General features: G+C 40.2%; 1 protein-coding gene across 1 annotated transcript in view; it reads right to left on the bottom strand.

Moving 5' to 3' along the window:
- The window catches only part of LOC126490199 (ADP-ribose glycohydrolase MACROD2-like), a 1,491,479-nt gene that overhangs the window by 580,650 nt on the left and 883,019 nt on the right, over positions 1-27,810 (bottom strand). Inside the window, exon 6 of the mRNA XM_050124928.1 lies at positions 9,405-9,435. Coding sequence (XP_049980885.1) covers positions 9,405-9,435 — 31 coding nt within the window. The remainder of the gene's footprint in view (positions 1-9,404; positions 9,436-27,810) is intronic.

Below are 27,810 nucleotides of genomic sequence, written 5' to 3'. Positions count from 1 at the left end.
GGCAGACACGTACAACAGAATATTCATAAAAACTAAAGAACAAATGACATTTCACAATGCCGACGGGTCCTGAAAATATGCTGGTAAGTGAAAAATAAGCCAGTTATAAAATGCCGCTTATGTTCTGATTCCCTTTATCTTGGATATCTCAGGAGGAGAATCTATGATTAGACGAGTAGTTGCCCAAGGCATGGGAAGGAAAAACCAGATGGATTTGATGCCTAAATGGGGCATTCTGGGGGGTCTGATGAATATTTGCTAAAATTAGCTTATGATAATGACTTCGTAGCACACTGAATAAACTAACAGCCCTTTAAAAGGGAAGCTTCTGTGTTGATAGATTATATCTTAACAAAATTGTTTTGAAAATTATTAACTGACTTTTTTAGCTTTCCCTGTCAAGTCAAAGTGAAATAATTCCTTAAGCAGAAATCAATATGTGATAGATACCAATGGTTCCTGAATGTTGATTTATATCTCTGGAGTGGAGAGGATGTGTCAATAGCCTCCCTTGCTATTTTATACCTTTCTGTTTAGGTTTTGGTTGTTGAAATAAAATATTAAGACTTCCTACGCATTTAGCAGTGTTCTGGGTGATGGGATATAACAAAGACAGAACTCGGAGCTCACTTTCATGATCTAAGTCTTGAGGAAAAGAATGGGGATCTTCAGTAAAGGGAAGGGGGCTTTACCGAAAATGTAGTTGATTAAAAGGGAGACCCAGGAACGCTATGCAAAATCAGATTTATTAATAAAATTTAGAAATGGACTCAGATGAACACATCATGGAGTTGAGGTGATTTAATGCCGATTTTGTTGATTTTAGTTCAATTTGTAGTCACTTACAAGGAACTCTTTTATTAATCATAGCTGAAAGGGGAGACAAGTACAAGATGCTTCATTTAGTTGCGAACATTTTAAGAATTGACTGGCAGTGAAAAATTCATAGTCACTTAACAGTTGACTATTGTAGCAATGTATCCTCTATAATCAGATTCTGCCTCTCAACTCTGATTTCCTAGAGTTTCTCAATTCGTGGGATGTTGCTTCAGCTTCTCACAACCCCTTTAGGAAGACTTATACTTTATGTAGCCTCAGGGAATAGGGTGTCATAGAAACAAATTACAAAACCTTCAGCCAAGGACTTCTGTGGAGATGGTCTAGAATTAAACCACAGAAAATGCACTGTTACTTGTGTATCCTCATCATGTTGATTTCAAAGTCTACTGATATGCTTGAACCTTTTCCAAGGAATAAGGGAAGCAAAGAGTGTAAGTGCAGTTCAGTTTAAATGTTTAAATGTGCTGGCTAACCATCAAAACATAGGTCAGTGTTCAGACGCCTTAAAAATGCTCTTCTTTTGGAAATCTAATCATTAAAAGTAATAAGGACAATTTAATAGAGTTTGTACTATTAAAATTATCAAAGATTCTTATAAAATAGGCAGCAACTCTGGGTGACACTGCTCCTAAATTAACCAGTGGTGTCCAGTGTGGTTCATTGACTTATCATGCCCCCGTGAGTAGTGAAATCTAGAAATTCAACACAATGCATTTCTTTTTTTTCCCATTAGACAGAGCTGTAGCTAAGCAAGTGAATTCCAAGCGAGGTGAAACTCCTCATCCCCTGTCTAATGTTGGTCACAGAAAAACTTCTCTTCAAAGACACTACCGTAGAGTGTCTCTCTAGATAGATAGATAGATAGATAGATAGATAGATAGATAGATAGATAGATGATAGATAGATAGATGATAGATAGATAGATGATAGATAGATAGATGATAGATAGATAGATGATAGATAGATAGATAGATAGATAGATAGATAGATAGATAGATAGATAGATAGATAGATGATAGAGATAGATAGATAGATAGATAGATAGATAGATAGATAGATAGATAGATAGATAGATAGATAGATAGATGATAGAGATAGATAGATAGATAGATAGATAGATAGATAGATAGATGATAGATAGATAGATAGATAGATAGATAGATAGATAGATAGATAATAGAGATATTTGATATCAGGGTAGATAAGTCAATAACAGCAATGCCATCTTAGTAATTACTTGAAACCACAACATATTCCCAGATCCTTAAACAACAGAGGAGGACAAATCCTCTCACAAGCATAATTCTTACTTTGGCTCTGTTACCAAAAAAGAGCAAAGCATCTACATTCACTAAGCCACTGCATCCTCTCCCTCCCTCCCTCCCTCCCTTCCACCTCCCTCTCTCCCTCCATCCCTCCCTCCCTTCTTCTTTCCCTCCCTTCCCCTGCTGCCCCCCCTCTGTCCAGCTCAACTTTACCCTAACTAATAAGCTGCATTTTAAAAGGATTCCAAGCTAAATTTTAAAAATAGAACCACTGACTAAAAACAGATTTGACATGAAAATCACTGTCCTGGAGAAATAAACATAGTTGACTTCTCTAAGAACTGTCAAAATTATTTGTGAAATCTCATCTCAAGAGAGTTCAGCTATGTTTATTGAAACTTGCCCTTTAGATATAAGCATGCCCAAGAAACAAGGTGAATGGGTGTCATTCAAAACATGGTAAGAAAATGTGTAGCTATACAGAAATTTGAAATGAATTTCTGTTTGATTACTTGAAATATACAACCCATATTCTCACAAGATAAAACCATGACTTATAGCTTTGCGAATGGTATCCTTCCATTCCTCCTCTTCTTCAGTTTGGAACATGAGATTCTGGCCAGTGGTGCAGACATTCAGGGTGGTTAGACCTCTATGGAGACACCCTTATAGACATACCTAGGGATGTGTTGTTTAGATGATTTGCAATCTACTCAAGTTGAAAGGGAAGACTGATCATTGTCACTGCTAGCACAGGGATGTAGCCATTTTCGCACTTCTACATCAAAGAGCAAGTTTAGTGAAGACTGGACAGTTCTTAAATTCTCCTGAGAAGATCTCTAGGGTGTTGGTTTTTGGTAATGCTCTAGTTTTCAGTGAAAGATATACCCAGATTTACTGTGAAATGTGCAGAGTTTGCAGTTTGCTAGGATAGTTTTACTGGATACCTAAAAGTCTTAATAATTTAATATTTTTCTAGAAGTAGTCCTTTTTCAAACATAATAATAAGTAGCAGCATCTAAGAAAGGGTTGGTTTGGAACTTATGACTTCCTTTTAAGTCCTGGTCAGATTTTTACCTTGGCAAAATTACAATGGAACACATGCCTAAACTTTAGAAAGAATATAAATAAGTAGACAAATAAATAAATAGGATGCAACTCTAATCACCTTCGAGGTATTGATCATTAAGTTCTGTTGAAACTGCATACCCACCCCCCGAGATGAGCCAGCTTCCCACCGTGTCCCCAGTACCCATGGAATGAAGCTTCCAGAGCTTTCACATTGTTCAGTGGAGCTCTTGAAAGAGCTCTGCTCATGCATACTTACTGCCTTTCTGTATAGGGTGAACTAGCAAAAACCTTTGTCAGATACTTGAGAGTGTTTTCTAACACAAGGCTAGCCCTTTGCTTTAGGTTTCTTCAATGTGTTTTAACTTTTGAGACCCACGCTCCTTAGAGAACACAAAGAAAGAGCTTTAGCATTTAATATGTACGTAAACATACAAATCCAAAGGCTTCAAAGGGTTAGAAGCAGTTTCCTACCTGGGATTTTGCTGTCTCAAGCAAGTTCTCTCTGCTGCCTCGTGATGGTCAACTCATAGAATAACATTCAAATGTGATATAATTGAGCTGAGTTTGGCAGCACCAACTTGTTTTCTCAGGAGAAGTAAGTTACACTGACTCTAATGTCACTTGCTTTGTGGAGCAGTGGTTAACTCAAGGATTGCCAAGAGTGATAATGCTGTCTATAGCAGATATACCTTGACAAGGATAAAAATTCAGAAGGCAGATTTTTATGAAAGGGAGACAAAGCATTATTAGACCACCTGGAAGTTTTCAAAGCAAATGGAAATATCAAAGGGAAGAGGGGAGGAAAAAGAACAAGAAGGGGAAAGGTTGCAGAGATGAAAGCAAGGGCACATATTTTTGTCATTTCTTTCCGCTGCTTCCCAAATGCATTACCAGACAGGGCTATTCTTTCCAGCAAGCTCAGAACTATACAGCAGTAGTAGTCACACTGCCTCCCACCTGCCAGCCTTGAAAGGGCAAAGAGGCAGCCATGCCCCCCAACATGGTCACTGTGGGGTAGCCACATCTTCTTTAGATGCATGCCTGTCAATTACTTTCCTTTGGCTTATTAGGAGCAGAAGGATGAACCTAAATGTCAATGATGGGCTCAGGTAGAAAATTTGGACCAGCGATATTGAGTAAGGTGTTTTGAATAAACTAGACATTTGTACCGCACTCTAAGCAGGTACCATGAGTACATGCTAGAGCTGCTTCGGCTAATCTATGTTGTATTGACAGTGCTCTCTGTTTCCAGCCAGTAACTCATTGTCTAAAATTTCTCTCTAAAAATACGCCATCATATACAAGAACACTTCAGATGTTTTCCTTTTCCTCCTGAGAGACTATTTACTCAATTTCCAAGTACTCAATGGACATTTTTGCCTCGATTTTGTATCAGTTAACTCTAGCAACTATCATAAAGTGGATTGAAACTGTTTTCTGCCATTTGCTTCTAGTAAAAATTCCTTTGCTCTGTATCATGTCTGGTCTTTTTTTCCCTTTTTATAACACTTATTAGCACCAGAGTGTCCGAATGGGGCTTAGAGGGCAGAATGCACGCATCTGGTCTGAAAAGTCCATTAGAGAAGTTCAGAATTGTCCCTCTGAGACTAATGTCGAGGTCAGTTCAAATGTTTAACAGGGATCGGGAGGGTTAGCCTCACCTGGATCTATTTTTCTCAAAGTAGCACTGGCTTTTCTTTGGTGCCCTCCTAAAGGAGGCTTTCCATCCTGAGAGGAAGCAGGACATCTGGGGCCCTGGGCAGCTGTGCTGAAAATATTATGCAGGGCCAGTCAGTAAGACGGTGCTGACAGGCCCTGTGGTAAAGTCCAGTTTCTCCTCCCAGGAAACTTCAAAAGAGGCAGGGTCTGCTCTAACCATGTCTCTTCCTTAAATAAAGTTGAATTATAGGGTGAGCTGTTGTCCTCAGCTGATTCTGGGGTACTCCAGAGTTTGCCTCCCCAAGGCAAAGATGTAGGAAAAAGGATGGGAGTAGAGTGGCTTATGCTGGGGCCACTTGGCCCTGAGTGCTGGGTTATTCATGTCCAGTTGGCACCCTTGGAATATGGTCATCCTTTTGAGTCTGTCCGATGAGAATGCTGGATATGTTACATGGGCACTACGGTGTCTTGGGCCTTAACAAAACATTTTCAAACCTGCATCCCTGATATTTGAAATTGAGAAAGTAGGACGGCAGCTCCTTTTCAGGCCATGACTCTATAAAGTGATGATACAGTCAAAGCAAGTGAGCAACTGATCAGTGACAGATTCTGGAGAAGCCCGGGGGTGAGGCGTGTCAGAAGTCACAATATGCCAGCTCCCTGGCTAGTATGTTCCCCACCAATCACAGTCCTAGGAGCTATAACAGACCACAGAGGGTTTCTGCTTAAGTGAAATGCCCTGTTCAATAGGGCACTCAAATGAGCAAGTTCTGTGGCATCATTTGATCTGCCATGCCCACAAACCCCAGTTCCAGTTCGAGAATGCTTTTTGCAAATATTTCTTTTCTCTAAACTAGCGTTGTTTGCCCTCTAAGATAATACTGCGTGGGCAGGTAAACTATGCATAATCACAGATTATTAAATATTTCCAAAAGTGATGAGAAATGATTTTGAAGATTTTGGCCATAAATATGCTTGAGGTGATGAATATATACAGCCTGATTTGAGCATTGTATCATGTGTCCTTATACCAACAAAACCAAACATTCCATAAAATCGGGTGAATATGTATAATGCTTATGTCTTACATATTAGGGGAAAATTAAAAAAAGAAAATGACAACTGATTAGCTTTCTCTGCCTGTTCCTTTGGCAACCAAAATGTTACTTTTCTATATCTGCAATAAAGCAACCATTTGTGTGACATTATTACCCTCAACAACAACAAATACTTGCTGATCAATGGACATAGGGCTCCTCCGTTGGGGATGGGGTATGCACAGTTATGCTCCAGAATACTGTGGTTCTTGAAGAAGCCTGCATGTTAAGAGGTCCAGCTGAGTGGTACAGCACCTGCCTAGCAAGTGCAAGACTCCCTGGTTTTGACACTGCACAACACAAAATAATGATAACAATGACAGTAATAACCCAAACCTCTGTGAGTGCAAAGCTTATTCAGAATACTGTGTGCAATACACAAAGAAGCATTTATCAGTCACGTTCAAATGCTCAAAAGTTTCAGGAGGTGCAATGACCTCTGAGAGATGGACTCTCAAGGCTTCTTGGAGATGGAAGTGCAACCTGCTCAGATATGCATATTATGGTTCTTCTTGGATTGCTTAGAAAGCAAAGATGGAGATATGCAGATAACTTAAAACTTTGTCGTGTGTGTGTGATAAAGGAATATATTATAGGAAAGACGGACGGATAATTGGACCTTGCTATTCATATGTTCTCAGATTTGTGTTGCAGAGGGTGTATCAGGATGGATGAATGCCAAATGATGGTCTGAAACAGAACAGTTGGTCCTGAGAAGTGTTTCAACAAAAATGACTTTTCTGGCAAAAATAAATTAATTACTTAAATAAAAACTGTTCAAGTTGGGCATGCTGCTATATACCTGTAACCCCAGTACTCAGGAGGCTGGGACAGCAAGATCACAAGTTCAAGTACATTGCTTCAAACAATGAAAAGCCAAACAAAGCTGCTGCAAACTAAATTCTTCTTTTGAGCATGTGAAATCATACAAATCTGAGTACACTACTCCACATCCTCTCAGACAGGGTTTGGGTTTTTTTTTTTCCCTCTCTTTTTGAAAGCGTGATAGCTTCAGGGAATATAAATAGAAAGTGCCCATTGTTCCAAGGAGAGAGAGTGAGGATGAACTCGCAAGTAATGGAATGCTGTCCAAGGCTCCTGAGCAGATGGGAAGCGCGCAGCAAGTGGCCATACAGAAAAATTAATCTAGCGCGGCTTGCAGTGTGGAGTAAGAAAGGCAGGAAATAGAACCTAAGATTATTCTCAACATTTGCTCAAGATCAACCTCACCAGGAACTGCAATTTTCAGTCTTTGCTTGTTTTTAATTGATTTTTCCTTTCCAGACAAAGACTACATTCTTTAAATGTATTAGTAAATCAGCCTCCCAGAAACCAAGGTAAAAGCAAAACTAATTCAGCTAATTAAGGAAGGGGTGCTACCAGACTCTGAATCAGAATAAGAAAACAACCGCTCAGCAATATATGTGTCCCCTGCCAAAGGATCAAGGGCTAATCTGAGAGCGTTGGCTTCATAAGGGAACTGGGTGTCACCTTCAAATTGCTCAATGTAGAATGGGCAATGGAATACCGCATCTTAGAGTTTTCTACCAGTTAGTGAAATAGATGCCATGGATTAAAACTGAACATGGCCCCTGACTGTCATGGGTTTCATCCTCTTTCATAAATTTTCCCAAACTAAGAGAATCAAGAAGAGAAGCCAGCCACTATGTGAGTATTGTAGTCTTTGACCTAGCATTGTGGAAATGGATATACTTTCATGGCAGCAATGGCAATGACTAGGTCTCATTGTCAGCTTGACTGGGCTTCCATCACCTAGGAGATCTACCTCTCTATGTGTCTGTAAGGGATTTCATAGATGCTAAATTAAGATGGAAAGTCCCATCCTGAACGTACACAGCACTGCCCCATGGGCTGGGGTCCTAGACTGGAGAAGAGGAGGATCCCAGCTAAGAAGCTCTCACCTTTCACCTTCTCTTCATGACTACGCAGACAATCTGACCAGCTCATTTATGTTTCACTACCAAGTCTTCCCTGCATGAGGGACTGTACCCTCGAACCAAGAGCCAAAACAACCCCCTTTCTTCCTTAAGCTGCTTTTTCAGGCATTTCCTCACAGTGATTAGAAAAGTAAATATGCTCAGGCCTTCAGTGAGTTAGTGTAAGCCACTCTGCTGAAGTCCTGTCTTCACTAGTGCCTTCTCCTCCCAAGGGAAGACTGAGGCAGCTCTTAGATTCTCCTCCACATTCCCTTCCATAGAGGGATTCTTATTCTTCTGGAAAGAACAGTGACCGGGATCTACTTTTAGTGAGACTTTGTATCCCTGTCTATTTTGGGGTCTATTTTAATAGTCTCTCCTTATCATCCTTTACTTTTCTATTTTTCCTTCTAGTTACTTCCCTGAATACAGCATATCCTAAGATAATTCTTTGCACATTACTATAATATTTTCAGAATCAAAAGCCATCCATGGCTTGGCATGATAATAGACAAAGAGCCCAATGTGGTGGTTTAGGCAGTCCTATGTTTGTTCGCTGTTGAGGAAAATCAGGATCATGATGGAGGAGCATTCTTACAAGGAGAACCATGTCTGCAGTGTTAGCTGGTTAGACTACTCACACTGAAGGTTAGAATCGGGCATGTTACCACCTACACACAATGTTTCTCCCATGCAAACAGTTAAGATTTTTAACAAGACCTTTGCGAGGAAGGAGCAGCATAAAGAATATAGACCAATGTCTTAGGAAGGTCCAGTCCTCACCTGTCGATTCCTACAGCATGAACTCATGATTTGTACAGAGCAATCTGAAGACGATGAAGTCTACCTTAAATGTCTAGATGTATGACCAAGGAGGAAGTCTACCTTAAATATCTAGATGTATGACCAAGTCTTTGGCCTCTTCATTTTATTTGGTGGGACCTTTTTCATTTTATTCTCATCAAGGCCTTTAAAGAAATACCAGGTTAAGAAAAAGTCCATCTTTCACTACTTAAAACAATTCATGTATATCAGGAAAAAATTCAGGTTATTAAAATAACTTTTCTTTTTATTATCGGCTACTTCTTTGTATAACTTACAAGTTTAATATATATGTTTATGTTTGTGCATTTTAATTTTTTGTAAGCCACAATAAAACAAAGATGCTAGACTTTATGTACACAATACATTTTATGAGAGGAAAAATTTGACTAAAATAGAGAAAACAATTTTAGAAGTCAACCTTGCTAGTACAATTTTTTTTTGTGTATATGTAACAAAAGACGTGGAGACACCATGTGTCAAATCATTTCATCTGGATGTTCAATGCAACCAAATTCAAGACTACAAACCAATCTGAACAACCCTCTGGGGCTCCTTAGTGGGACTTGACCTACATTTCAGCCTCTCTAAGTCACAGAAAAATATATTCATAGCATTTTGTAGTTTTCCAGTTAACCATTCCCTACCCCTGCCCACCAACTTAACAACCAAAACAAACGATCACAAACACCATCAAATGCTAAACCACTCACCGTAAATGCCTGTTGAGATGCAGGGAAATGCCTGTGAATAAACCAGAAAAACAGCAGTTAGTGTTAAGAGTGTGGCTGTGCTCAGCATCATCTCTCTAGAGTCTATTTTGCTTGACAATTGGATTGTTTCCATTTATGAAGTTGCACTCAGAGCTGTGAGTTCAAGCACTTAGATGAACTCACAAGACCCAGCCGTTAAATTTTCAGGAATCTCCTAAGACAATTGTTCAGCCATTATTATTAAGAAATTACAAAAATTGGCCCGGCAGTGGTGGCACACGCCTTTAATCCCAGCACTTGGGAGGCAGAGGCAGAGGCCGGAGGAGCTCTGTGAGTTTGAGGCCATCCCGGGTCTACAAAAGCTAGTTTCAGGACAGTCTCCAAAGCAACACAGAGAAACCCTGTCTTGAAAAAGAAAAAAGAAAAAGAAAAAAAAAATTAACAAAAATCTTGTGGTACATGGCTGTAAACTCTGCCCTCAGAGGGCAGAAACAGCTAGATCTCTGTGAGTTTAAGGCTAGCCACAGCTACATAGTTAGCTCTAAACTAGCTAAGACTATATTGTGAATTCCTGTCTGAAACAAACAAAGAAGCAAAATGTAATCAATAATGAAATAGATAACACCAAAGCAAAGACAATTTAATGACCAAAACTGATCCTTTGCAATCACTTTGCGCCATTTCTCTATTGTGTTTTTCTTGATTCTTTACATCTCTCACGTGTGTATGATGGAGGCATCACATGGCAGTAGCTGCTCAGCAAGCGGCTTCTTTTGCCTCTGTACTATGATCCTCCATTGGTGTTATGAAATTTGGATATCCCAGGCAATAATCACCAACCATGTCATGGTACAACTGTAGCCATAGCCTTGGCTCAAGCACACATTTTCAGTAAAATTCATAAAAATTCATTTAGTGAAAATCAAGTAGCTACTTCGATTTTATAAGAATGTTACATATTTTGTTCTCATATGCAAATTACCCATCAGGAACATTTACTCTAAACTTATAAAGTGCATATACTTTTGCTGGGGGAAACAATACTAAACTCTTATTGACATGTAACAGCTCATACCATGTTGTGCTGATGAACAGTAAAGATTCTCACTTCAAAAATGAATGCACACAAGCAGGTGTACATTTTTCCTTTTGAGGAGGTTTTCTAGCTGTGGAATGTGACCCAGGTGTGGATATAATTCTGGGTAAGTTATTCAGGTCTTTCTGATCTTTGTGATTTTCTACCATAAAAGACTTATGATTTAGCCAACTAACTAGAACCAGTAAGGTCGTGAATCTTTAAGGAGAACCTACCCCTTCCACTTTACTAGACCAGCATAATCTTAAATGCACTGAAAACTTAACTTTTACACACAGATAAGTGTGGCTCTCACTCTCATCAAAGAGACTTCTCTTTGCAGCAAACAGACTACCACAAAAAAGCACAGCTGGCAGCAATGGGGCATATGCCTTTAATCCCAGAGCTCTGGAGTCAGAGGCAGGTGGATCTCTGTGAGTTCAAGGCCAGTCTGGTCTACAGAGTGAGGATCAGGAAAGTCAAGGCTACATAGAGAAATCCTGTCTCAAGAAGACAAAACTTTGGAGGTGAGCTTTGAGCTTTTAAAAGCTATGAGTGATGAAGAACTCTCTGCTCCTTCTTCAGCAACATGTCTGTCTGCATGCTGCCATGCTTCTTACCATGACTATAATGGACTAAACCTCTGAAACTGTAACCCAGCCCCAGTTAAATGCTTTCCTTTCTAAGAGTTGCTGTGGTCATGGTGTCTCTTCACAGCAATACAAATCTCCTGCAACACTAAGACAGATCCCACTAAGAACGGTAGTAAATGGAAAACATCAAATCTACTCAGTAATATATTTGGAGGTTTCTTGTTTCATAATGCTTTACTGAGAATTATTTTTTCTCTTTTTTTCCTTATAGGTCCTTTGAGTATATATTATGGTGTCTGGTGTTTTTTTACTTAATTTCTCTGTGTATGAATATGCATGTCTTTATATGTATTTCTCACATTTTTGTCTTTGACTATTTTTGTCTGGTAGTTTGCTTGCTTTGTCTTATTCCTATTTCTTTGTTTTATATGTTATCTCAATTAATTTATATTATTTTACTAAAAGTACTAGCTCTTGTGCTCTCTCTTTTCTTGTGTCTCCAACTTGGAACAGTCAGTACACTAGGGGGTGTGTTTTCAACTTGCAGGGGAAAGGAGACACAACAATTATTTCCACACACAGGTACTTTCTACCCCACACTTGGTCCTTTCACTTCATGCCTGGAGCAGTTCACTTAAGTTTTCAGTTTCCTCATGAGCAAAAGGAAACTTTGATGCCAGCCTCCAAACTTTTACTGGAATAGTAAGAAGAAAAAGAAAAGCAACAAGGTCAAAGAAGCTACATCTTCATTAACAATGACTCCAAGAGAGGATACAGTGATGTCTAGCAGGTTGTTTTAAAGGACTTACTAGCCTGGGATAGACTGTTCTTGCTGCAACAGTATTGATGCTTTGGATCATACGCTGATTTTTTTTTTCTTGGAGGCTGTCCTATGAATACTTGGAGTGTTCCTGGACACATCCCTCTAGATGCCAGGGGCCCTTTTCTCGTCAAGACAGTAAATGCTTATATGGTTAAATGTTCTTTAAGGGACAAATCAGCCATCTCTGAGGACCACTGCTTTCAGAAGACAGCCTTCCATGAACAGACTTTTCAGGGACTGTCTCAGCTACAGAACGACATCTCACTCAGAACCTTGACCCTCCCGGGGCAGCCCACACCAGTAACAGATCGATGACTTGTACAAAGGCCTGGTCATCTTGGCTTCCTCGAAGTCATAATGAAGGGCCCTTCTTGCCTCAAGCTCTGCTCGGGGTCACCAGGGCCTAGCACTGGGCCTGATTCCCACTTCATCTTCTCCTCTTGTCTACTGCAGCTTCTTTCCTCTCTCTTGCCCAGATGCCAATCCTGAAATATTTGTTAACAGACATCTGGCACACTCAGCGCATCTCAGGGTCTGCTTCCTGGGGAATTCATCTGAACTAACTGCCCTCCACTTCACTCTCAAGTCCAGTTACCTGAATCGTTTCCCCAGATCTAGCAGAAGAAAGAATGCACTGAGCAGAGGGGGGCAACTCTTATTTGCCAGAACTCCAGTCTTCTCTTGGAATCAATCATGCAACCGCACAGCTGGGTCTAAATGTATGAAATGCCTTTCTGTTTTAACAAGGAAAAATAACTTCATCTGAAAATGACATTGCTGCCTTAAATGTGAAGGGAAAATGGTGATGACTTTGGTGATATTATTGTGTTAGCTCAAGAGGCAATGATGAAGCCGAGATGAAAGTACAATGGCATGCAAAATTTATTTTACAGAAAATAACTGTGAATATAATTCATTAAGCCAAATTCCCACCATTAATCACTCTTTATTGAGAGGGATGAGAAAGAAGGGGGACCAGGAGAAGGAGAAAGAGAGAGGGAGAGATCAGCAAAGGGATTATTGTAGCACACATAGGGTCTGTGTTCTTTGCCATAATAAATTTTCAATGTGGATGTCAGAACTGAGAAGTTAAGGTGTCTTTATTTCAAAGATGCATTTAATATAACACCTCCCTCAGAACTCTTCTCTCAGAGAGAGATGTGAGATTGTATCCAGACCCAAGCCAATTATTTCAGTTTGTTTGAAGTACATTGAACACAGTGGTCACTTACAGACTTTGAGAAATGACATCAGCAGCCCAATTTGTAAGCCTCTAGAATCTCCTACCAGCAAACTGAGAGATAAAGGTCTCTGTGCTAATAGAGTCTGATCACAGAGCATTCAGAAACCTGATTCATACTCTCCTCCACACTCCACTTCTACCTGATCCCTTATGTTCCCATTCCCACCAGCCCTCAAGTCCACTCACAAAAATCAGCCATATAACCTTCGACCTACAGTCTGTCTGGTATATGGTATGTGCTAGCATAAGGGTGACACAGAGACTGTGGCAATGACCAATCAATGACTCGCCCAATCTGAGACCTATGCCATTAGAGTGGGGCCACCCCTGACACTGCCTGGAACACCAGGACCCAGAGGTTGAATGGCCCAGAGACCTAGGATAGAATCAAACACAACTGGAGGAAAAAGAAATGTCAAGGTAATGATATCTAAGGATATTCTGCTATACTCATAGACTGGTGCCTTGGCCTAATTGTCATCAGAAAGGCTTCAACAAGCAGCTGGTGGAAACAGATGCAGAGACCCACAACCAAATATTAGGCTGAGCTTGGGGAATCCTGCTAGATAGAAGGAGGAAGGATTGTAGGACCCAGAAGGGTCAAGGACATCACAAGAAAACCTATAGAATCAACTAACCTGGGCTCATTGCGGGGTGGGGTGGGGGATTGACAGAGACTAAACCAACAACCAGAAACCTACATGGACTGATCTAGGCCCTATGCAAGTATTTGACAGTTACATAGCTTGGTCTTCTTGTGATACTTCTAACAATGGGAGCAGAGACTGTCTCTTACTCTTGCTGACTTTTGGGTCTCTACTTTTCTTACTGGGTCGCCTTACTCAGCCTTAATACATGGGGAGGTGCTTAGTCTTACTACAACTTAATGTGTTGTGGTTTGTCAATATCCATGGGAGGCCTGCCCCTTTCTGAATAGAAATGGAGAAGGAGTGGATGTGATGAGGGGCAGAGTGGAGGTGGGAGTGAGGAACTGGGAGGAAAGAAGGGTGGGGAAACTTTGGCAGGGATATAAAATAAGCAAATTAAATAAAAAGAGAAACCTACTTGTAGGGATAAGCCCAGCCCATTAGGGAGCATGTAAGTCTATTTCCCCATTAAAGCTGTATATATTATTACAATCTGTCTACATTCATTTAAGCCGATACACCTACTTTATGGCATTTGCCTTTCAGCTACGTTTTCCCAAGCCAGAATATGTTCACTCCCTTGGGAGGAAAACAATCAACCATGACTTGGCAAGAAGACAGGACCCTTCCTTTCTGAAGCTATGGAACAGAACAACTGAAACCCCTTCCTTAATCAACAGGTTGGTTTGACACACTTACAAAAGCACCAGAATCGGTAAGATTGTGGCTCTCATGCTCTACTGCATCTGCCCCCAATTTGTTACCTTCTATCTCACTAGCTGGAGTGATGTGGGATTCCCCTCTGTAGGCTATGAATGTGTTTTATTACCATTGGTTATTAAAGAAGCTGTTTTGGCCAATGGCTAAGCAGAGTAAAGTCAGGCAGGAAACCTGAACAAAGACATAGAGAGAAAGTAGGCGGAGTCAGAGAGCACCATAGCTGCCTAAGTAGAAAGACACTAGCCGCCAGCCAGACCCTTACTCGTAGGCCACAGCTTTGTGGTGACAAACAGATTAATAAAAAAATGGGTCAATTTAAGATGTACGAGCTAGCTAAAAATATGTCTAAGCTATTGACCAAAAAGCATTATAACGAATATAGTTTCTGTGTTATTATTCGGGTCTGGGAGGCCAGGAAACGAATGAGCTGTCTCCACCTACTCTGGAGGGCAAAAACAGGAGCCCTCAGTCTTTTCACTTGACCCTGACATGACTTCTGATTGCTACCTGAGAACCCTTGTACTCAGTACTTGATTTTCTTGATTTTGATTTTCAAGCACTGATCCTTGAAAATAATGGAAAGACTTTTTCCCTCATACGTATTCCTGGTCAAATCACTCACTCTTGGATGGCAGCTTTGCATTCTGACAGTCCTGACCCAGTCTCATTTCCAAGGGGGGGGGGGGTGCCCACTGGCTTAAGGAAGTAGCACAGGGCACTGCTTAGCCACAAAGATGAACAGATAGAGCAGTTCTAGTATCAGTGACCGGTTGGTATAAATTAGTTACAAAATGTTCCCAGCCTTGGAGATTTGAATTTCTGAGCCAACACACATATCTTATAGTTCATTCAAGTTTGGGTAGATTTCTCATTATTTGCAAACAAATAATACTACATGACACACCTTCTGTTTAACTGTTTTTAATTATGGATTGATTACATTGGGCTGAATTGAGGAAGCTGTCACTTGCGGGAAACATTGTTTTGCTTCTCTCTGTACTACTAAGAAAAAGTGCTCTGTAGGTTAAAATATGGTGCTTGCTTATCGTTTAGAATTTTGCCAAAATTGGTAAGTTTAATTTATTTGCATAATTCTTAACAGTAGATCTCTATAGCAGGCACGAACAACCCTCTGATATTAGCCTCATACTGTCATCTACAAAGTTCATGTTTGAGAATTGTGAAACATGTGACCCTGGGACCACATGCTGGGCACAACTGCTAAACATGATTTTTTTAAAAAAGGAGAAAATGATCATTTCCTAAAATTGTTTCATATTTAGAGAGTCATAATTCTGAACTGCTACTTTCATCTGTCATATGCAGTAGCAGTTTTTCAAACTACTATTTCTGCCCTGTCCAGAACAGTACTCATTCAATACCTAACAAGCCCTCTGCTCTAGCTTCTTCCTAGCCTCTACCACTCCTTTTAATTTTTGCAGCTAGTCCCTTTGTTAATGCTATGGTGTCCACAAAGGCCTTCAGACAGAAATTAAGATATATGTAGCTCTTCAAAGGACCACCCATTGATTAACCAAAAGTCAGGGGATTACAGGTGTCTAGTAAATCCAAAAGGAATGACAGACAACCAAGTATTCCAATGAACAGACAGAAACCATTCAAACAACTATTGCTTATTGTAAAATATCCAAAGTACAAGAGGAATGCTATTGAAGAAATTAGAGTATGAACAACTGTATCTTAAACACAGTAGAATCCAGAGGACAATTCTGTATCCTTAGTTGTGCCATTGTTTCCTCATCTAGGAGGCAGAGGACTTTGGAATTTCTATTTGTAATAACATGAATAGTGTCAATCCAACTCAGCATGTGACCCACCAAAGCTTCCTCTGAGTTTCTACAATACTCTCTGAATATTTTTGGCCAACTCTATCATGTAATACATTTTGAGGTGCCAAACACTTGAACCTTGCCTTTTAAAATCTATTATCTGTATGGTAGTAGGATCAACATGACCTTCATTGTTGTTTCCAAGTCTTTTCCTTCCTCCTAGTCATACCCTTTACTGTATGATTTCCCCACTTCTTCTGCAATGGATGGGATGCTTGTTCTCACCCATCCCCCAACTCCAAATTTATGCACTCAAGTCTAGACTCTACTCTCTTGATGTTTGGGGGTGGACAAAATCATGATGCAGAACCTTCATGAGTGAAATGAGTACCCTTGTTAGACACTATGGATATAGCTGGTTTTGCCCTTCACTATGTGAGGACACAGAAGAAAATTGCTGTCTGTATCATTTATAAACAAAACTGAGTAGCACCCTACCTCAGATATCTCAATCATGCAATATGTAATTATTGATTGTAGTGTCCCCAAGTGACTAAGAGATTCTACTGGAGTTGTACTCAGTCAGGTCTGAATGTTTATGCCAACTTCCAATTCATTTATTGAAATCTAAATGCACCGCGAGAGAATTTGAAGTTCAAACTGGCAGCTTTGAGAGGTGATTAGGTCAAGGGGTGAAGCCCTCATAAATGTTCCCGAGAAGGAACATTAAAGGGATGAACTCTTTCTGCCCAGTAAAATAAGTTAATGAATAAGGCTATGTACTAATAAAGAGAATCTCACCTAGACACCAAGCTATCAATACCTTGATGTTTAACGTCCTAGCCTCCGAAACTGTGACAACTAATGTGTGTTGTTTAAGTCATGTAGCCTATGGTATTTGTTACAGTTGTATGTTTTAATAAAGCCAAGGGCAACAGAATTTTCTTCATTCAACTAATGATGGATTTACGATTTACGTATGTGACTTTATTTGCCATATGTTAATATTAGACATGATATATGAGTTTGAACTTTTGTATTCTTGACCTTGGAGGAAACTCATGGAGACTATGGCATGTGAAACACATACTTCTCGCTGGCCCAGGAGATCTGAGAAATAAACCAAAAAGAGTAACAGAATTCAGTTTTGGCTCAGTTGTAACCACAGCCAACCTTTGAGTATGTGAGCGAGAAAAAAATGCTCCCTGGTGAAAGTTATTGAGTTGAGAAGTGGTTCACCACACAAAACTGTCAAAGCAATGGCAATGATAGACATCTACCCAAACTGTATGTGGTGACAATGTACTGGGACAAGGGATACTGGATACCTATATAAGGTGATTATATTAATTTCCTTTGGAAAACAAAAATACTTAATGTGTCACTTATAGTACTATGTTAACTAAAATATGGAAAGTTAGTAGTTGAGTGAGGGAAACACAGGTACAGTGATGAGAGATTTAAAGTAGGAACCAGAGACTAAGGTCATTCACTACTTGAGTCAGTGGCATAGCCACAAAAATGTCTCAGTTTCCCCATCTTAACAAAGAGTTGAAGAAAATGCCCTATCAAGTTATTCAATTGTATAATGTTATTTTTTAAAGATTTATGAGAGTTACAGCTTGTGCTGGGAGGTAGCAGCACGGCCGTAATAAATGAAGATAATTTCTCTAATCACTGCAAAATGCTGAGCATTGAGGTCAAAACTCTACGGATGCTACCTGATTTATTTCACAAAAGGACTGTGATAAAGCAGTCATTGTTTCCTGCTTATAAACAGAGAAACAAATTATGATGGACAATGGCCAATTGTTAGTAAGAGAAACTAAAGAGTTTGTTTATTTTCTTGTATGAAAAGGTACTAATTTTATCTTTTCTTCTGGCTTTAAGGTTTTTTTTTATCTTGGTACCATAAATCTGGAACATTGCTGGAAGCTCACAATGCAAGGGGTTAGTCTATTACTATTATTCTACTAAGTGAACTTAGTATCACACTGTCCTCTAAATTTACATCTCAACGCCCACAGATTAGTGGAGCTCTCAGACCTTACCACCTTCCCCTTTTTGCAAGGGGAAGTGGTTAACCAGCAGGGGAAATTTACAACTAATTCAAATGCAGAGAGTGAGTGTCAGTAACTGCTTGGCCACAAGTAGTACCTCTGTATCATACCCCTCCACCCAAAGTTCACAGACCTTTTGGGAATGGCAGGTAGAGAGATTAGAAAAGCCAGATATCTCAAGAGACTAGCAAGAAAGAGTTCTTTCTGGACATGACTAGACCACAGCTCTCATGAATTCACAGCAGCCGTGGTTGCTTGCACGAGATATGCAGAAGGTCCAGCCAGTCAACATACTAGTATGGAGGCACGAGAGGATCATGAGCGCACACTGCTAACTGAAGAACTATTAATAACTGATAGTTTCTGAAGAAAAGTGTTTTCTTTAAGCATGTAGCCCTGAAGGTCAGCTATGCTCCAGTGGATAGCCCAACCGTGAGCATATGAGCAGATCAAATGAGACTCGGTGGATTATTTAAATATATCTAAACATACCTGCATGCATGCATACATACATACACGGATATACATATGAAATTGAGAGGGATGGGAGTAGAGAGGATAGACCTGGAGAGGAACTAGATAAGGATCATAATGTATGAGACCTCAAAAAACAAACAAAAATATTATGTTAAAATATTTAATTACACAAATAATACATGAATATAAGGCTCAAACAATACAGGTATGGTAGAGAACAATAGATACCTTGTTTGTCAATCATATCCCTGCTTTGTTCTTAATACACTAGCAATCCTCTAAGGCATAACTACCAATAGTATGGTAGGCATCCTTCCACCTCATTCATTTGTATTCACAAAGTGTTTTCCTTTCCTTATTTCATCCAATCTCTCTCCACTATACCTTCACTAGAGGCAAAAGCTCATCATGGCACAAAGGCCAAAATTCTCATTCCCATCACTCTTTACTGCAGCTTTCCAACTGCTCATGATATTCCAGCCCCATTCCTTCCTCTGATTTTCAAGTTCTCGAAGCATGATCTTGCTTCTGTGCTGTGTAGGCCTTGATGTCTCTTCTGCCTGGGACTCTTCCTTCTGAGATGTCTCCATGGATTTCTTCCTCGTTCCTCTTAGATCTTTGGTCAAATGTTACCACCCCATAGGCTCTTCCTGCCTTCACCTAAGTCACTATTTGTAGCATGAATAATAAAAACTCACAGTCAGATATTGGGGTTTAACCCAAAACCAGAAAAGCAAAGCAGCCAAGCCACTTGAGAAGTCTTACCTCTACTAAGGCTGGGCGACAGCAGACTAAGCAGACTAAGCAGACAGAGGTTCTCTCTCCTCTCATTTTATATTCCATCTAGTGCTGGGATTAAAGGCATATGACTCCCCAGGACTGGGAGTAAAGGTGTGAGCCACTACCACCTGGATTTGTTTCTGCATTGATCTTGTGTAGCTCAGGGTGGTATTAAACTCTCAGAGATCCATCTGCCTCTGCCTCCCAAATCTTGGGATTAAAGGTGTGTGCCACCACTGCCTAACCTCTTGTGACTTGGCTTTGCTTTTCTGATCTTTAGGAAAGTTTTATTTATTAAAACATAAATAAAATATCACTATAACTATCTTTCACATGACCTTCTGTTTACCTCCTAAAACTCCTGTTACCATGGACTCATTGCTTTCATTGACTTCCCAACTTCAATTATCCATCCCATGTCCCATACTCATTGCCTAGGATGTAAGAGCTTATAAAGTCCCCCAGTTTGTTTATTGTTATATAATGATTAGAACTCAAAATACATTTGTTGAGAATATTAATGAATAAATTATTCTCTTGTATGATATATACAAACATAGTCCCTTGTATTTTCTTATGCAATTTAAAATATACATAATGTTTTGTGTTCCTGGAATACAACGTTTCTATTCTAGGCCTTGAGGACATTTGAATTTTAATGTGTGCTAAATTAGCTCCAGTTTATAATGGCTGCATATGAGACTACATCACGGGATTATTTATCTTCTCTGTACTGCTGAGCACGAAGGTTGTAATTTTTTTCTATATGAAAATAAAGAATCTAGCAACAAATATTCTTAGTGCTTACTGTGCTGTGGTGGGGGGCCACTCCTAACAAAAAAATTAAGCCATTTAGCCACTGAGTGAAGAGAAAAATCACATTATCAATTTTGAAAACACTGCAAAAGTCCTTAAATTTGTTGTCATTCTGAAATATATTTAAAAAGTGTGTCAATTCTACTTCTTCCTGCCACATACGTGACTATCTTAAAAGGATGCTACCCCTTAAATAACAACAACAACAACAAAAAAAAAAAACAATTACTCTTGAAAATGTAAATGTCAACATAGCGCACATTGCATTTATAGCTGAGCAATTTGAAGACCACTGTCACTTAGAGGAGAGTGTGAATAAGATCACACAGGAAGGGCCAGCCCGACGTTTGGAGTTCACTGGGGGAGCTCATCTAGGCACCATAATTATAAGCAATAACTCGATTCCTTTTTGTTTTCTTCATTATACCTTTGAAATAGCTGTCATAAAGTCATTTATCGCCAGCTGCTTTCGTGTTTGTAATGATACAACTCCATGCAGTATGAAACAAACTATTATGTAGCCATGAGTAGCAGCGGTCCCCTTCCAAACTTTATATTATGCAAAAAGACAGCTGGATTAGTTCCACTATGAATTTATTAGGATGCAAAATGTTGGAACCAGCCAAGGGAAGAACTTGCTTGCTGCTTGAGCTTGCTCATATGACTGGTGGAAATGCTTTACTGAAAACTCTGCATATGTGAAAATGGGAACGGGTCTCCATAAACCTGCTGAACCGCAAAGAATGTTCGCTCCGTTCCATAATGTTCACTCTGTAAACTCTACATTACAGCAAAGGAAAGCAACAAGCCCAGATGAACCAAACCCTTCCATACAGCCTCATGCTGAAAGCTCCTACTGAAACAGAATGCCCCCCCAAACGGTGACTTTCAAATGACCTTGGCCAATTATGGTTCTGTCCAGATCCTCCTTTTCCCCATGATTAAGTACATATATCAGGCGAATTTGATAACTCTGGCCTCCGGGGGTAAAGAGTGACTGGGGATGCCCTTTGGTAGAGCTGGTGCAGTTCCCGGGGGAAATTGAGATAAGAGTCAATCATTTTAGATCCCCTGAGAAGTAAATTACCCACTTGAGGCTGAAAGGCCAGAGCTCTCAGCCTCTGCCATCCCTAACTGTGCCTTCAGAGAACAATTTCCTGATTGAAGAAGAGGTATAAGACCAGAAGGGTCCTGTGCACACACACACACAAATGAAAGGCACATCAAGAATCCTGGCTGTAAGAACACAGGCCGTTGTGCAGGAGTCCTTGTGCTAGGGTCTTGGAATTATCCTTAGTGTCGCCATAAAGGATACAATCAGTACCTCATTGTTCACATGTGTTTTATGAACATGCACATGGGTGTGTTCCCTCTCCCATGAGGGCATTTGTGGAGGCTAGGGGTCAAAGTGGGGCTGTGTTTCTCACTGAACCCAGGGCTCATAAATGAAGATAGACTGGCAGGCCCCCAGGTCTCAGTTACCCACTTTTTCAACCCTTGTCATGTCAGGGAATGACATTACAGACACAGTGCCTCCACATGGGTTCTGGGATCTGAACTCGGGTCTCCATGTTGGTACACCAGGCACTAAACCAGTTGAGCCACCTCTCTGGCTCTGGAATACCAGACTTCATCATCCCCATATCTCTGTGTACTGCTCAGAGGTTGCAGAGGACACACCCAGCACGCGAGCATCCATTTTCCAGTGCATACAAGGAGCAAGTTGTCTCAGAATCGAATTTCCTTCCTCTGTCTAGAAGCAGCAGGTTAGTATTTTTTGGTCAATGACTCATGGGAGTCTATGTATATACTCCTGGACCACTTTCTTTATGGGCAGAAGGGTAAGTATCACCTGCATTGTCCAGAGGGTGTCAGTAATGGTTGGACAGTGCTTAGGATTTTTTTTTTTTTTTTCTGATATCTACCATCTTTTTCACACTCAGCACCCAGAGGCCCACAGCAGCTAAGGAAAAAACCTCAGACACATTCACTGACCCTCTGGCTCAAAATCTAAGCATGGGGTGTTGTAGAATAGAAAGACTAAAATCAAAGGATGAAGGGAGAAGGGGCCATGCTGGGCGGGCTGGAGCCTTGAGAGAGGGCTGGTTAGATAGAAGAATTCTTTGATAATGTCCCTGAGATGTGGAAACATTTTCAGCCACTATTTACCAGGATATTTTGCTGGGTTTTTTTAAATTGCCATTGTTGATATGGTTTAGAGACAGAGTCATATTATGCAGTCCAGGCTGGCCTCAAATATGTAATTTTCCTGCCTTGGCATTATGAGTGATCTAATTCAGCCATGCGTTGCCACAGTAGTTCTACTGGATTTTTACCTGAACACAAATCACCAAGAGGCCTAAAAGGGAGACTATTGTCCAGAGGGTCTGGAGTGGGACACAGGGCCACTGCTAGCTCCCAGGGCCCCACTTTGGGAGGCAGGCTCTAATGGGCCCCTCTCCCCCTCACTGAGACATCATATAATTGCATCTTAGGTTGTGTCCCCTGAGAGCCAAGCACTCTCCCCTGGGAGGAGCTGAAATCCTTTTCTGTGTTACTAATTCCTCACCACAGGAACCACATAATTGGAGAGGAGCAGATTGCCAGTTTGCCAACACATATGTAGATTTTTGTGCCTGCAGATTTTTTGACACCTCTCTTCAGTCCCTTCAAATGTCAGCATGTTCCCTCCACAAATTGGGCAACTCCACTTCAGCCCTTCCACAGTGCCGCAGTGTGAACAGGAAAACATTATGTAAAGCAAGAGATGGGTTTCCGTGCCCATGCAGCCAATTCTCCAGCCAATTAGATGAGCCAGCCCCTGACTCCACGGCTCACTGACGAGGAGCAGGTGAGACGCCTGACGGTCGCTTTGGCCTCAACTCCAGCATGGCTTGCGAAGAAAGAGGGCTTTAAACAAGCGAGTTGTGATCATGCAGCTTGAGTCAATATGTAAAGGTAATAAATTCCTCTTTTCCTCCGACACAAAGGAAGACATTAGTCAAGCCTAATGCACACTTTATATTTAACAAGGGAATTAATTAGGGGATAATGACTAAGAAAGAGATGTCTAAAAGACGCACTCTAGAGGAACGTTCATATAAAGGCAAGCAAGAAAGGAAGAGGAAAAGGAAATTGATCGTCACCGTCATATTTTTCAAGTTCAAGAATTGCTACCCCGACCCCTAAACGTGGCTGTGCTTTGTGGGCCGTCAGTTGCCGTAAGAGTTTGATCGAACGAGGAAAAAGAACACTATGAGGTCCAGTCAGTCGGTGCAAGGGATCCGCCTGCTCAGGATGAAAGATGTGGCTGCATGTTTCTTAGTGATCACTGTAGGACTACAGCCAGCATCATCCAGGAACCACATAAAAGGGAGCTTGCAGCTGGCCCTTCACCATGTCCTGGGGGATGATAAGGGCACTTACATAGAGACATAAACAGGCCCAGTGTTGAAGAAGCTGGTATGCCAGTAACTCACTAAAAAAAGAGGTAAGGATAAGCTCTTTCCCATTCCTAGGGAATAAACTAAGCTGCGTGCCAGATTATAACTCTGGCCGGAAATGTGATGAAGTCATCCGTTATCTTCACGGGTAGTGGAAAGGGAAGGATGGAGGGATGGAGAAATTCCTTACTGACAGGTAAACACTTTCAGCCACCACTAGTTCTGCTGGACTTTTATTCTGCTGGAAGTGTAATATAACAAACAGTAGAGCCCGGCGGTGGTGGCGCACGCCTTTAATCCCAGCACTCAGGAGGCAGAGACAGGCGGATCTCTGTGAGTTCGAGACCAGCCTAGTCTACAGAGCTACTTCTAGGACAGGCTCCAAAGCCACAGAGAAACCCTGTCTCGAAAAAAAAAAAAAAAAACCAGTAGAATTTTATTTTTAATAGAAATATCACAACTGCATATTATTTAAGGGCAAGAAAAATAAAGAACATCCATAGAGGGTCGAAACTCTAGCTTAGAAAATTTATCACAGTGGAACTCCTACCTATGCCTCTTCCTTTTGCTTGGCCTCTCAGTTTCCTCTTTTTCTCTGAAATTTGCTACACCCTTCAAGAAGAAAAATGGTGATTTAATGAGGAATGGATATTGCTTACTGATCTTGAGGCCATTCCCTGAAGAAGGCTTTCAGTGACAAATATGTGGCCAAGTATCAAACACATTTACACAGATAATTTTTTCTACAAATTCCTAACCTATCAAATGTGTTCTTTTCTAAGCCAACATTGCCTCACAGGCTCTTTAGCTCACAAACCAGCTACGAAAGCAATAGGTGACCTCCTTGGCCACACTTCCTATCACCTTAAATTTAGTTTCAATGTTTTGTTAGAAGTACATACACCCAAAGCTTGCAGCTACCCCCAACAGTTATTTGTTCTAATTATCCCAGGCATCATTGGGCTCAACAAAGGTTTATTTGTCTTCTCCAGGGATGGAGATTTAAAGATAAAGAAAAGAGCACAATCCAGTGCTCCTCAAACTTCAGCATATATCCAGACCTGGGCGGTTCACTAAAGCACAAACTGTTTAAGTGAAGCTGGGTGGTGGAGATTTCATATTTTCTGTGAGATCTGTATGATGCTAACGTTATCAATTGAAGATGTTTACTGTAGCAAGTGACAGAAGACAAAGGTGCCTTGAGCTTTCTCCACACAGCACTGCATTCATTCCAGCTAAGGCAAAGCAAGGAAGGGACCATAGTCCCATCCAGAACATTGATACCTGGAAAGCCTTCCAGAAATTAGTGATCAATCAGGAATAAGTCAGGTGGTAAAATTTGTGGGTTTCTCCTTATCATGACTGGGGACCATATTTAGACACACACTCCTCTCTTCCTGTGTCCTTCCACTCATATGATATGGTAATGCCATCGGCACTGTTGCCACATAGCTGTTGCCAGGGAGACATATTTGATGGTTCATTACTTCTCCAAGCCACATCTGCAGTGTAGGCATACAGCCAGTGTGTTTCTGCAAACTGCACTGAGAAGTTCCCCAGGTGACTGAGATGATCCCCAATGATGCTCTTCTTCCTGGGCTTAAACTGTGAATGAATGGCAGGAGTCAGCAAAGCAAATTCCTATGCAAGTTGGTCCTTCTACTCCATGAATCTTCATGTCAGTACAGATTCTTATATTGAAAATGAATACAATTATCCTAAGGAGAGACACCTGCCTCAAAAAGCCAGCGATATGCATGATCAAGCTGCCCAACAGGGCTTCTAGTTACTACATTAGGAATACTCTTTTGCTTAGGCCAATTTTCTGGGAAGAAGCACGTGTGTGCACACATGTAGACATGTAAATATGTTAACAATGAGAAAGTTGTATCTCTTGGTACTTTTGTTTGGGAGTGAAGACAGAAGCTGAGATAGTTCTTCTTGCCAGAATTGCAAGTAGACTTTCTTGGGTTTAGAGGAAGGCTCTGTAAATGGTTTCCCGAGAGCCATTTCTATGCTAAAGACTGTGATTCAGTGGTGTGACGGGCTTCCAAGAATGCGTTCATTATTATAATCACCAGTTGATTTACACTTTTAAAAGAAACTGATTAAAGCTTCTTGGAAGTCACAGGCTCTGTTTAATTTCCTCTCCAGTTCCAGGCCACTTTCTCTTTGGTGCTGTGTTTAACTGGGTGGAATCCCCATTTCCTCTTCTTTCTTTCAGCCACTGACAGACTTTCCTTGTTTTGATTCACTAGGACAAGTTCAACCCTAACAAGGCACTCTGGACTGTCCTTAAAAGCTCCTCAACTGCAAGTCAGCAGCTTAAAGAGTCAGTTAGGGGGCAAAGAGGAGTCTCTGCTGCCTTCAGATATGGTGTGTTCATTAGTTAGGCCCCTCCCGTGCTCTCAAAACCGCAGTCTCAGGCGGGGTTTCATTCCCTTTGGATAGCCATCCAACATTTGCCAAAAAATAAAACTTCTTGTTTTTACTTTTAACATATATTATTTGTATAAAATGGTGGTATTTACTATGTCATTTTTAATATACATAACTTTTGAATGTATAAATATAGATACTATTTTTAAATATATACATATATATATAAATATGCAAATACATAATGTATTTTGATATTGGCTCCCTTTATTACCCCTCTTGTTCCCCATATCTTCTTGCTGTTCTCATTCTTCTTCCCAAATAATTCCCCTTTCATGTAATATATTCATATATATGCATATGCATATATATACAAATATTTCATGTAATATATATATATGCACACTAAAGATTTGTATCTAAAGAAATACCATGATATTTTGCATTGGGCAATGAATGCAGAAGCTTGAAAGACCAAAATTATGCTGATGAGATGGTGGCTCTGCCATTCTCATCTTGAAATAGATATGACAGAAGAAAAAATGCAAATATGTTCATAAATTGCAAAGAAGAAAGTATATTTATTCGTAATTATAGGGCTTTATTCTATTTATTTCCCCTTGAATGATAATATCCTCTATTTCTGTTATTTATGGTAAGCAATGTTCTTGGAAAATTATTAGCAGTGTAGATGTGATAGGCATCTTTGGGTATGTTTTATTGGAGAGACTTTTAAGTATATAATTACTCATCTATGGTATTTTATGAGCTATCATAAATGGGTCATTTGTCCAGGTAAGAAATTTAGTTGTAGAAAGAACATGGGGCTATATTTAGATCTTAATTACATAGGCCAGACCCACCAGCAAAGTCATTAGATATAATAATTCCTAAGCTCCCTAGAAGACGGAACTGAACCTGGGAGATCCCACTGGGGCCATTTTCTGGCTTTCAAAGGCCAAGAATTTTTCCTTGAGAGTCTCAAAGGTTTTAAAAATGTATTCTATTGATTAATTAATTAATTTAATTTATTGGTACAGGACAGGCCCACTATGGTGTGTGGAGGTCAGAGAACAATTTATAGGAGTTAGTTTTCATCTAACATGCAGGTCCCAGGATCAGACTCATTTAGGCTTGTCAGCAACCGTCATTACCTGGTGCACCGTCTGACCAGTTCTGAACAATCTTGAAAATATAAATAGTGTCACGTTCTGTGCTAAAATTACAGAAGACTCTAAATTTTGAATGGAAAACACAATCTGTCTTAAATTAAGAAACGGCCAGGGTAAATTACTCAAGATGGAAATAGTTTTAGGCAAAGGTTTTCTTTATCCTACAATGTGATACCATATTGCTTAGACCCTGTATTTTAATTCTTTTTTATAATTCGCTAATAAGAAATGGCATAATAAAAAAAAACATTCTTACTCTTTCTGCCCTTATTTAAGATTTTCCTTCGTTCAAATGCTTACTGACATGAAGAAAGAATGTAACCATATATCATAATGGTGTTGAGAATTTACCATGTGTACATATCAAAACACACACAGAGAGAGAGAG

Source organism: Alexandromys fortis, unplaced genomic scaffold, assembly GCF_014885135.2.
Source record: "Alexandromys fortis isolate MF-2015 unplaced genomic scaffold, M_Fortis_MF-2015_v1.1 scaffold_248, whole genome shotgun sequence".
Classification (NCBI taxonomy): Eukaryota; Metazoa; Chordata; class Mammalia; order Rodentia; family Cricetidae; genus Alexandromys; species Alexandromys fortis.
The sequence above is the reverse complement of the archived record's forward strand: the minus strand, read 5'-3'. Positions and strand labels throughout refer to the sequence as shown.